This window comes from Cyanistes caeruleus, chromosome 1 (genome assembly GCF_971803275.1).
Source record: "Cyanistes caeruleus chromosome 1, bCyaCae1.hap1.1, whole genome shotgun sequence".
Classification (NCBI taxonomy): domain Eukaryota; kingdom Metazoa; phylum Chordata; class Aves; order Passeriformes; family Paridae; genus Cyanistes; species Cyanistes caeruleus.
Genome location: NC_141701.1, coordinates 32,068,594 through 32,080,900, shown reverse-complemented (window position 1 = coordinate 32,080,900; position 12,307 = coordinate 32,068,594). Strand labels below are relative to the sequence as shown.

At 37.3% G+C, this 12,307-nt stretch overlaps 1 protein-coding gene across 2 annotated transcripts; it reads left to right on the top strand.

The window, feature by feature from the left end:
• Window positions 1–3,226: 3,226 nt before the first annotated feature.
• On the top strand, window positions 3,227–10,352 carry LY96 (lymphocyte antigen 96). Of its 2 annotated transcripts, none has more exons than XM_086884613.1 (6): window positions 3,227–3,446; window positions 5,628–5,759; window positions 6,719–6,808; window positions 7,706–7,834; window positions 8,725–8,777; window positions 9,760–10,352. In XM_086884613.1, the coding sequence occupies exons 2-6, from the start codon at window positions 5,666–5,668 to the stop codon at window positions 9,859–9,861; spliced, it is 468 nt and encodes a 155-aa protein (XP_086740739.1). In that variant the 5' UTR covers window positions 3,227–3,446; window positions 5,628–5,665; the 3' UTR covers window positions 9,862–10,352. The 2 variants fall into 2 exon arrangements, with proteins under 2 accessions (XP_086740739.1, XP_023776640.2); XM_023920872.2 differs by having other exon boundaries at window positions 3,334–3,433.
• Window positions 10,353–12,307: the final 1,955 nt, after the last annotated feature.

The window sequence follows — 12,307 nt, the reverse complement described above, 5'->3', positions numbered from 1 at the left end:
GACTGGATGTGGCACTCAGTGCCCTGGTCTAGTTGATACAGTGGTGTTTGGCCATAGCTTGGACTCATTGATTTCAGAGGTCTTTTCCAACCTTGTTAATTCTGTGATTCTGTATGAAATTACTGAAGCCTCCTTCCTAGACACATTCTTCCTATCCCCTTCCAGCCTTATAAGCTTCCACAAAAGGTCACAGATGACTGTTTTTTTTTTTTCCTTTTTACTCTTTGAAGAACAGTCAGGATATGTGCAAATTTTTCTTTTCAGTCTTTGACTGCATGCTATTTTCTTCCTAGTGACCCTCTTGCTTTCTCGAGTTTTTAGCTTTGTCCACATTATTATTCATTTGTCCCTATCTGTTCTTAATTATAAAGTACAAAGCTGCTTGTCATTCTTTAAAGTTATTTTTTAAATTAAATTATCCCACAACCCTCATCCTTTTCTTTCAAATGTAAAAATTTTTGATGAGAAAATTATCCCTTTTTGATAGTTCAAAGAGAAATCTTTAAAGCTCTGAGGTACTTCACACTCTTAACCACACTAGAATTAAAAGGTAACTAATGTGACTGGAGCTTGCTTTATTACAAACCAAAGTCACCACATTGGCACAGATGAATAAAATCCGTAAATTTTTGCACAGTACCATGAGGGCTTAATTTAGGTGATGGAAACTTCATGGAAAGCTCTTCGTGCTGTAAAAATTAAGAGCAGACGTGAATTATTACAACTGCTCAGTATAACTTAATAGGGTGGAAACTTGGTGAACTGCTGTAATTTGGTTGCTCTGTAGTTCTGTGGCCATACCACAAATGTCTTCATGCCTCATACCATGGATTTCTTCATTCCCTCATGTACAGCATAGCCGGCTGCAGCCCGCATGAGAAATGGGACAAGTGTGCTTAGCTATGAGTTGGATCCATTATAATAAGATTATCCCAGAGCTACACAGATCTCAGCAAGCAGCTATTTTAAGCAAGGAATAACAGAGAACAAGAGCAGACAGCCACAAAATATGTCCAGCTGTCTCCCTTTCTAAAATTCCAGGGTGGACAGTGTTGCTGTGCTGTGGTTACTGTGAGCCTCAGGTAGGACACATCCCTTTCTTATCCCTTCATCCTCTGCTTTCTCTTCTTTTTGACAATTTTAATAGTTTAATGAATACTTTAGAATACAACTGTAAGCTTTAGTCCTAAACTTGGCTTGCAAAGAATAAACCATAAAGCTACTGGCAAGAGGCAGGGAGTTATTTCCAACATAATTGTTTGCACAGGAAAGCCATACCAACTGGTATGTATTTGCTATATTTTAATAGTCTGCAGCGGTTTAATGTCATATATTCAAATCAAACCACTAAGCCAAAGTTCATACAGTATTTAACAAAACATAGAGTAATGCACAGCCTTTTTTCTGTATTTCAAAAACTCCTTGGTTTCTTACTCAAATGCTACCAACTCACCACTGGATATGTGCCAGTGCCCTGTTCTTGGTTTGCACTCCCATGGCACTCTCAAGCTCTTCATCAATAGCCTGTAGAGGAAATGAATCCTCTACCTCTTTATTGTATCCCTGGGCATGACTTTCAACTTCCACTATAAACCTTGTCAAAGATTGGGTGAGGGGATTTGAGAAGAGTCTGCAGTTTCCTATTCATGCCGATAGTTGAGTGTGTTTTTATTTTGTGAATGCAGTCTTATGCCTTATATAGAGCCTCTATATATTATAGTGACTTCAGCATCAACCCTAAGCCCAGAATCAGAAGGAATAAATGTCCGCTTCCAGGTACAAAACAATCTACTTCAAAAACTCACAAATGGTCCTGCAAGGAAAATTATTATTGCCTCTTTATTTAATAAATGTGGTTAACGTCTTAAAAGAGTTTTCCATTAAAGCAAAATTTTGTTACATGCCAAAAGTTATGACTTAATCTTTAATTCTGTCTGACTAACACTTTGAAATGGAGTATTTCCCCTGCTATACTGGTGTACTGTTATTTATTTTTCTGTGATGGGATATTATGATCATGTGTATTATAAATTATATATATGAGCATGTCTATCTTCCTCTTTTCTGAGGGAGATTTTACTGACAGATCTAAACTTTAGTGGTCAATGTACTCACATGCAGCCAACAATCCAAATACAAAGTGATTATTTTGAAAAGAAGTCACCAGTAAGTAAAGCACTTTTTGGATGCATTGAGAAAGAAGATAAAAATATCATGAATTATTTTTAGGATTTTAACCATAAATCAGTGAGGAAACTTGGAATAAACTTCTATTCTCAGCATCTCAGATGTAAAAAACTTAAAAGTTATAGGTATGAAGTTCTAAATTCTTTAGACTTGAATTTATGTACTGTTAATTGGATATGAAACCTGGTTCCTGCTGAATACACTTGCAAAGCATTTTGAAATAAACAAAGTATTTCACTGACAAAACCTCAGTGGAGTAACATTGTGTACCTCTTTCCACTTCTCTTTCTTTTTCACCTTCCTTCTGGATAGGAATATATAAGCAAAAGATTATTGTAAAGAAAGAGGATTTAGTAAAATTATAGAACTTTATAATCTAAAGTGGTCCCCATACTGACTTAAAAGGAACAGAACAGACTCCTCACACCATCAGTGCACTAGTTTGGGACTTTAGATGTCATCACAAGAGATCACCTCTATGAATAGCATCAATGTTGGCATGAAAAACCACAAGCATTTAAAATGGAATTTTCTGGAAATATTTTAAAATAATTTAGGTTATTTTGATTTAATGACAATTTGAGCAAACACACCAGTCAATGTTGTAGGCTTTATAATCATGGTCAAAAAGATTATTTTAGCTGTGATACCAGTAGTATTATTGTTCCTGCTTTCCCATTTAGCCAGCCAGATCCTTTTAAACTGAACTTTCTTACACTGACTTTTTAGAGCATTGGAATAGTCCTGACCTGTGCAATAAAAGTGCAGCAAGGAAAGAGCAGGAGGTTTTTGCATGTGTCTGTCTGTCCGAGCCACCAGGGGGGACTCATTCCTCATCTATGACTTTCCTGCAGCAAGTATCTGAAAAAAACACCTATGCTTGAACCAGGTCTAGAAAGTCAATTCAGCAGAGAGTTTGTCTTCATTTATATTAAGAGAGTTTTATGTAAAATCTTGCCAATCTGCAGTGCTCTTTCCACTCTGCCCATGAGTGTATCAGCCACACAACGCTTTGAGCAGCAGCAAGTCTGGCCACAGAGGGCCAGGCGTTCAGCTGGGAAATCTTGTGTATCAGTGGGGTACGGTCAGTGCCACCTCCTGCCCGCTTCACACTGACCTGGGACTTGTCCTAAACCTATTGGAGCCACAGAAGACTCAGCAGAGAGCCTGGCTTGGCTTCTCACGGATTAAACTCCTTCACACCACTGGTCATGGCTTTGTGGTTGAAAGGAATATTTGTTTTGCTGTACGTGCAAAAGGTAGCTCTTCTTTAGTTGTTGCTTCATTGCTCCTTTGTGACTGTCTCACTGCTCCATTTCTTTTTGCCAACTATTACAGCCTTCCTGATTTATTTCAATTTCACTGCATGTCTTACAAAATTTTAAGCAAAATTTGTCCACCTTGAAACAGAACTGTGTTATTGCTATGATCTCAAAGAGCTTATATGTTTTATAGCATCCTGTTAAACAGCAACAAAAATCTGTGTGTGATGTATGTACTCTGGAAATCTGTCAGGAAAGTTATATAATTTTGAATTCCCACCTAAAAGCCAAATACTGTAAATTTCTTAAAATTTTGATCTCTGTCAGGCCAATGGGACTTTTCCTGTGGTCTATAGAAAGATTTGGAAATACTGAAGAGAATTCTCTAGCTGCATTAAATTTTAATTTTTTTATCTTATTTTGTGAATTATTACAGTAGCTCATTAGTTGGTACTTTCAGGCACCTTTAATTCAATTTTCACCTTCCTTAATTAATCTAGAAGCTACCCCCATCTCTGGGCACAATCAGTCATGTTTTTTTTGCACATCATTATTCCTAAATTATCTTTTGTGTTACATGTTCAGACTTTTGATAAACAATTTCTTAATCTTTTGCTACTTTACCTTTCTAATATGTAAAATATTAACCTAATATGCACAGAAATTGTGAGAATAAAAACTTTTAGGCATTGTGATGGGGAATGGAGAGAGTCAGAACAATTGATTAAGTTATATGTGTTGTAATTTTTACTGACTTTCCCGCTTAGCAGGAAACAAACTCAAATACCTATTTCATGTATTGCTTCTTTTCTTAAAAAAATAAATACAGTTTCTTATCTAGGAGAAGTCAGCAGATATATACACAAACCAAGAAGGTAACTTGTGAGAAAATGATTTGCTTAATTTCTGTAAGTCATTCTTCCTTAAAATTCAGTAGATTTCCATATTTTATTATAGCAAGAGAAAAAAAAATGTATTTCCTGTCAGTTAGAGGGGGTTGTGTTCTCTTGAATGAGTTATTAGGCTTAATTTGATCTGTTCCTGTAGTTGGGACTAGCTGGGGCTAGCTGTTAGCACTGCTGGGTTTGTGCAGTAAGAGCTGAACCTGTTTAGTCCACAGGATTGATATAGCTAACACAGGAAAAGGTGTTATTTTTTGTGTAATTCACTAATGGACAGAAATAATTGTGTGTATCTAATAGCAAAAGTGCTTTAAGAGGTTTTTGTTTTTGGTGTTACAAACTTGGATATCAAGATCTGTGACCTGGAGTGTTTTCAGCATCATAGGATAAAATGAGGTTGTAAGGTACTTTCAGTTGTGACAGATTCTGTGCTCTTACAGAAACATGCCAGTAAAACTGGACAGCTTTTGCCAGTCATTGACTCATGTTTGGTGTCCCCTGTGCGTGGCTCTGTGCTCTGGGCAAACCACACAGTGCTGCTTCTCCAGCAGAGACTGTGGGGAAGTCTGGGAGAAGGTGGCAGAGAGACTCTGGGAGTCAGATATGGGAATTATCAGTTGTAATTTTACCAATTTTTGAATTTGTTCCCTCTAAGTCTAACTGTGATAGATACAGCTTTGAAGGTGGTGTTTGGCATCATGCAAGACAAGAGAGGTTCTACTCAATAATGTCAGATGGTTGCATTCAGCTCCATTTGTAATACATCATCTAATCACATTCCTCCAGATTTCTGGCATATTCTTAAAGCACGGTGAGCTTTGTAAGAAATCTATTATGAAAACCAGTGAGAGGTACTGACTACCATGAAAAAAAAAGAATGGACTTATTTTTCATCAGTTACATATTTTTCTCTTCTTTAATATGTGCAGGAAACTATGTTTGAAATGATGCCTTTAAAAATCTTACACCTGATGAGTCAACTAAACTTGCTCTTTACGTGCTTCTGCTAGTCATAATGTCATTTCACTTCCCCATTTCACACAGTTTTCGCTTTCATTTTTCACTCTTGGTTTGAGCTGCATTGTCTGGGTAAAATGTAGCAACAAAAGCAGGAATTCTTCTTCTTCTTAACAAAATTTAGTGTGATGATAACTGGCCATGTTGCAGTAGGATTAACAAAGGTTGCAGAGAATTTGATAAATAACAGAACTTTCCCTGAAGACATGTGACTGACGATGACTGTGCTGAATTTTCTTCCTCTTTCTCCCAAACGAAGTTTTGTGCCATCGAACACCACGCAAAAAAAAAGTAACCATGTTTGGACTCTTTTTTTGCATTTTATTCACCCCTGGAGTCAGTGAATTCATTTGTACGTCACCAGATCTTGAAATGTCCTATGCTTTTTGTGGTAAGTAAAAAAATAGGTAATTCTTCTGTTAATTATGCATGATAATTACTGTAGTCTGAGGTATTGTGAATTTTCTTTCAAATTTGTTTCTTTGAGGAATACAGAAAAATAAAAAGTATATTTCTGTTACTAATCACTCTGTTATAAGAATTTTATTTCATAGACATGAATCTTACTACAATGCTGATTCCAGCAGCTAAGAGAGAGAGAATTTTATTCTCATATAGGCATGTTTTCATTCAGGAAATGTTAGAAGATAATGGATTTAAACTTGTTTCAGCAGTACTCTCTTGTATAAATTATGCCTATAGAGTTAACCAGTATGTTACAATGAAAAGCTTGAATTATGTAGAAAAAAAGAAAGAATGTGACATTCTGTCAAGCTGGGGTACCAATCAGGCTCTGAGACAGCATAGTGTGTCCCTTCTGGCCATGTCTGTGTCATGGGCTGATATTTTGTGTATTTTAAAAATGCAAGGAAGGTCACTCACATAGCAAATCTACTCAAAAGTTCATTTACATTATCCTGGAAAATATGCTGGTGCACGAAAAACATTTTTAGCTGTTGTCAGCATGATTAGGATAAGTAGGGATATTTTCAGTAGAAGACCATGCTGGTTTAGTGCTCATGAAAAGTTTGTATATCTTCAAAAGAGAAATAAAAGTTCTTTTGTCTCTTGTCTTTTTTGTGCAAAATATCATCAACCAAAAATTAACTTCCCTTTTTACTTAAAGAAATATGATACAGGTTTTGTCCTCTAAATCTAAAAATAATTAATAATATAATTTTAAATACGTATTTAATATTTACCACATATATGGACTATTTTATATCATATACCTTGTATTAAATACATTTAAAAATATGTATGTGGGTTTTGTGTGTATAACTGTATATTCTTATTATTTTTATGGAGAAGCCTATTCACACTATCAATGTGAAATGTTTTTTTCTGTAGATTCTACAGCTCATGCTTTCATGTTTAATCTGACACCTTGCAGCACAATGAACAAATCTGTCTGGAAGGCTGCTCTTACCTGGATTCCAAGTGAGTCTCTCTTAACCAGGCAAATATATTCTGGAAATGCTAAAAATTAAATACAACTGAAAAACTGACACTTCATTCTAAATGCCCAGTGATTTTGGAAATTGGTTTCTGGGATTAAAAATGGAATGGATAAACTACAGCAATGGACAGAAATGATGATTTGTGAAAATGTGTTTGAGTTTTACTTGGAGCAGTTACCAGAGCCCTGCATACAGACTGTCACTGTACATGCAAATCTGTGACAGTTTAGGTCTATGTGCATTTTGATCTTCTGGCCTGGAGAAGATCCAAGCCTTTTAAAGGAAAGAGAGTATCATCAGGCCATCTAACTATGGCAGGACTTGTATGAAGAATATGCATGTTCCAGAAGCTGGAAATGGTACTGGATTTTGTGTGCAAACCTAACTATGGTCTTCAAACCCAGCTTCAATCCATCAAGCTCAGCTAATGAAGTGTTTAGGACCTGGCTGTATCATAGCATATCATACTTCTGCAGTAGGTTTGCTTCCCTAGAAAGACATCTTTTTGATGCATTCGTTATTGTGTGCAACACCTGCTTCAAACTAAGGTCTTCTTTTGAGCACTTGTTTAGGTTAGCTGTGGAGCTGAGTGAGCTATCTTTTCTTTACTGAAGAAATTAAACCAGACTTTGAAATTGTTCTCCCAAATACTTTTTAAGACTAATTTTTGTTGCAATTATTATTAAAAACAAAAATAGCTTCTTTTTCTTTTTTTTTTTTTGGAAGTAGCCGTTTCCAAGATATATACCTTTTTAGTTTTGGGGGAATCTTACAAAAATACAGTATTTTGGAAAAATCTAGTTTTTATCTAAATGACGTGTCTCCATATATGCTTTTCCTCCCCACCAGTTACCATTTTCTTATTTGTTTTAACTAGGAAGTGACATCCACTTTTTGAAGGTTGTCTTCAATGTCTGGTATGATGGTGCCAAAGCACTCTTCTGGAAAGAACTCCTCTGCAGCGGAGCTGATGATGAATACTCAGTGTGCGGAACACTGAAAGGAGGTTGGTGTGAAAATACATGGTGCAACCAACCTATGCAAACAGATTTTTATCTCCACAATCTAGACCTTGCTTGGCAGGAAGCAGACCTCAGAGCAGGCAATTCTCCAGTGCCAGAACCTCACTGAAGTAGAAAATGTCCAAATTCTATATTTTAACATCCTTGTACTGCAATTTCCATCTACATAAATGAGGACTACTAATATCCTTCATCTCATTATGACACTTACTGTAAGCGTCTCTAAAATGAGATGGAAATATTGCACTTGACTGGACTGAACAGGAAACTTGAGAGGTGATGTGGGCACTACTAATATCCAGAACAAGGTTTATTTAGATATGTGTCTGGACATGTTTTTTAAGAGATTTTCTACACCCAGGTATGATGCTGTTATTTTTTGTTGTTGTTGTTTTTCTTTCTTTTCTTTTTTTTTATGGAGTCGAGTCAATCCCTTGGCAGGGGCTAAGAAGGATTAAAATGACACAGGCCCAGATTCAGAGAATTCAAGCAGACTAAAGGCCAAAAAAGACCTGCAAGGAGGTCAAAAATACAGTCTGTTTTCTTTTCTCTAAAAATCATTATCAGCTCACTTCAGTTACCATTCAAGTGAACTACTATTAGGAGTTAAATTACTGGATTTAACACAGTAGGATGTGTCTGGAGGAGATGTTGCTGGAGCACTGTGGTTAATTTCTATTTTCTAGCGAGGTTTCAACAAATAGTCAGAGCTCTGAGAGAAGAACCAGGTGAGGGCTTTATCAGTGAAAGAGTAAAGGACATTGGCAACTGCTGCTGAGAGATATGCCATATTGCTTTGAAGTTATTTAGGCAGTCTGATTGATGGCTTTATGGTTAAGTAACTCTTTGTATTGTAATTATCTCTGTTTTTCAGAAACACTTGTATCAGCATTTGACATTAAAGGCTCAAGAATAAAGTTTCCAAAGGTACTTTTCAATGTTTCATATAAAGAAGTAATAATAGTAAAATCACATACTTACAGGTGTATTTTTTTCTGAAGAGAGATGTTCACCCAAACTGTAGGAAACAGAAATGTCAGAAAGCTTTCTTATAATAGAAGTGATGACACTAAAATGGTAGCGTCTCTGAAATGCTAGCTGTTCTAAGGTTATATTCCTCTATCATTCCTCCTTTATTTTATAAAAGAAAAGACCAAAGTAATCAATTAATGTCATCTTAATTATTCCAATTTGTTTGGTATATTATTCTCTTTCCTTTTAACTGTTTGAGTAGATCCATTCATATTCCCTCTGCCCACTTTGTTCTTTATTTTACATTCTCTTCATGTGCTGCTCTCTTACTCCATGGAACCATTTTCAAAGATTTGAAGAGGGATAGCAATCTCCAAAAAGTAAAAGCAATGCTCCACTGTTAAACACAGGGGCAGCACCAGTCCTCAGGTTAAGCCATTCTCTTCCAACTGACTCATCAGTTGTCTGAGCTTTTCCAAGGCCCTTATCATCCCCATTAATCCCTAAAAATGTCACTAAAGAGTTCCTATTGGTCCAAAATCTCCACCATCCCCCTTAACTCCTGGGCATCCAACAGTGTTTGACTCCATCCAGTCCAACACCTCTTGTAACCCCAGAGCTGGTAATGGACAGGAACATCCTCTTCCATCAGCTGTCCTCCTATAGGTGAGAAACTTATGGTAGACCTGACACTCCCTGATGGGACTATGCTAGACCAGGAGATGCTGTTCCTGAGTACTCTGGCCATGAGAAGAAAGTTGAACACTTTTATTTTCATGCACTCATATACTTGACTTCACCCATGAGAACAGTCCCTGATGGGAATCTGTCTTTTCCAATTCTATCAGAAGTCACCAGAACCATTCTAAGAAGCCAGTTAGACAAGAGCAGGTGGTATTGTGCACTAATTGTCTTTTTTTTTTCTTGCTTGTTTTAGGGCCATTATAGTGTTGTTGTGCAAGGATTCTCTGATGATTCTGAGAATAATATGCTCATATGCTTGAATATTACCATGACTGTAAAACAAGATGCTTTCTGAATGGCACAAACTTCTCAAATAATTCCAGAACATGGAGGTCACTTCTGTGAGAAACTGGAGTCCAAGCAGTGAAGTAATATGCACACTAAATTTCCTGAGGCAGAATACATCATGTGTTGTCTGGGAAGCTATATGATGTATAGTCTTACTCATTTGTAGCACAGCCATAATCAGTTGCTCAGCCAATGTGCACAAAATCTCTGGAGTCAGGTATCCTGATTAATCCACAGAATTACCCGGACTGGATGTCAGGCAGATCTATATTTTGGTGCTGTGCCTTGAGTTACAATAATGTTGAGTCCTTCAGGCTGAGCTTAAGTAATCAAGAAGTTTTGAAGTGCAAGAATCAGAAGTTCATAAGTATTCAATTTAAAATAACACAGCAATTGAATTTGGGAACCCTGCTGTGAGGCAGTGGGGGGGCAGGGGGGTCTGGTTTGTTTGGGGTTTTTTTCTTTTTTTGTAACAATAAAACTTGTTTGTAAAATCAATTTAAGAGACGTTTTTTATCCTCCTATTATTTTCTGATGTTTCATTTTGTTCTGCTCTGTCTACACCAAGCTGAAAGAGAGGAGTAATTATTTGTTACGTGGTAGTAGCTGATGTGGATAAAATCCAAAGTGGAACACGTTTCCAGTTACACTGATATGGTACAGCTGAATTTAGCCATCCAGAGCTGCAACTGCAATCCCTCAGAATGTTTTTAGCTCTTGCTCAGAGTCTGAGGGGCAGAGGCTACACAAGCTGTGTCCTTCAGAAGGAGGAGGATGGTGTCACCCAACAGGCTGATCTACTAAAGCATTTCTAAAGTTTTCCTGTAGCTTTTGTCCCTTGGGCAGCCAACACTGCGTACCCACCTGCCCTCTCTGTTGCTTCTCTGCACCCAAGACCTTCAGTAAGACTTTGGTGGAGTATGAGATTTGATCCTTAGGAAAAGTGCTATCCTGTTTTCATCCTCAGCCCCCAGACAGCAGGGCTGGTGAACTTAGTGAGTTCAGAGACTTTTCTCCAACTAACAGGACACAGTTGAAGCTGCACTTTGTGCTGGCTAGTTTGTGCTGTGTCTAGCAGCAGATTGCTTCCAAATGCCTGGAAAAAATTACAAGCCAGAACAAACAAACCCTCTTTCAGGCTGCTAAATACCAAGCATGCAAATTAGAAGAAGTGAAGCTTTTAATCTCCCTTTACACATAAAGAAAGATGTTTTTCAAACTTGGTATCAGAAAGCTCAAGGAAAAACCCAGCACCCAAGTTTGTAGATACTCCATTTAAAACTTGGATTTAATCATAGCTAGTTTGGCTAAATAAAGCAAAACCATTAAGAAATAATAAAAACAGAAGTAGAACTGTATAATGACTGGAGATAAGAAGCCATGATTACATCTAAGTGATGGTGGCAAAGCATCTGTGCTTTCATTCAATCCACACACCATTCCAGGAGTGATCCAAGATGGAGTATCACAGCATGTTCTGCTCATGTTTGAGCTGATTTACCACAGTTGTGACGATTTTACTCCTAACCTGAAATATCAAAGAGCAGCCTGAGAGCATGATAAGCAATACCTACCTTTCTTCTTCTGTTTTGCTTATTTCAAGTACTGTCTGTTTCAAATTATTAACCTAAGGAACAGTCTTATCTTGTGATGTCCCTGTGTATACATTTCACGGCATCCAGCAACCACAAATCTCAAAACCATCTTCGCTGACAGGGTGTCCTGACATTTTCACTGGTCTGAGTTATTTGGGTGTTAGAAGAAATACTTTTTTTATTAAGCAGCAAGTAACACAAGTAGGAGAGATTAATACTCCTGGAGATCAAAGACACTCATGTGCTCTATTTTACATAAGCATGTTTTAATGCTTTATGGATGTGACAGAAAATTTACAGGACATGTAAAGGTATAAATAGAATTTCTGTCTCTGAATAGAGACATTTACAGATAAACATATGCACTCACTATCTTGCCTTGCAGACTTTTACAATATAGACCTTCAGCTGAAGGGTTATAATTGTACATGCCAGCAGAAAGGACTGCAAGGCAGAGTGCAGGGGCCATGCTTTATAAAGCAAAGACTTTTCAAAGGCCTCAAGTTTCTCCTTCTATAACTGGAAATTTCCACTTATTCAGGTGCTGGTGACTGCCACACCATGTTCTCCACTGGACAAGAGGATATAGATTTAGTAAAGTGTCAGATCATCCAAACAACTTACCCTGAAACTGTTGTGAAACTGTAGGGTGAAGGGCTGAGCTGAAGGCAGAGCTTTGCTTTTCATGTCTGGTTCCTGGGACAGAGCTCTTAAAAAGCTTTACTTGCTTCCTTCTGCTGTTGTCCAGAGCTGACAACAGTTATCACTTATTTCCTTTCCAAACTTCCCTGAGCCCATATTCAGGGCTCCACAACAAAGAGGAGTTCACTCAGGATGAAGTGAGCTACTTGGGCTCGG

Bases quoted from the DNA above. Each gene is read 5' to 3' on its own strand.
- LY96 (XM_086884613.1), top strand. From the start codon at position 5,666: ATGTTTGGACTCTTTTTTTGCATTTTATTCACCCCTGGAGTCAGTGAA. The intron at 7,835-8,724 runs GTTGGTGTGAAA...TCTGTTTTTCAG, and splicing joins GTGCGGAACACTGAAAGGAG to AAACACTTGTATCAGCATTT. The intron at 8,778-9,759 runs GTACTTTTCAAT...TGCTTGTTTTAG, and splicing joins CAAGAATAAAGTTTCCAAAG to GGCCATTATAGTGTTGTTGT.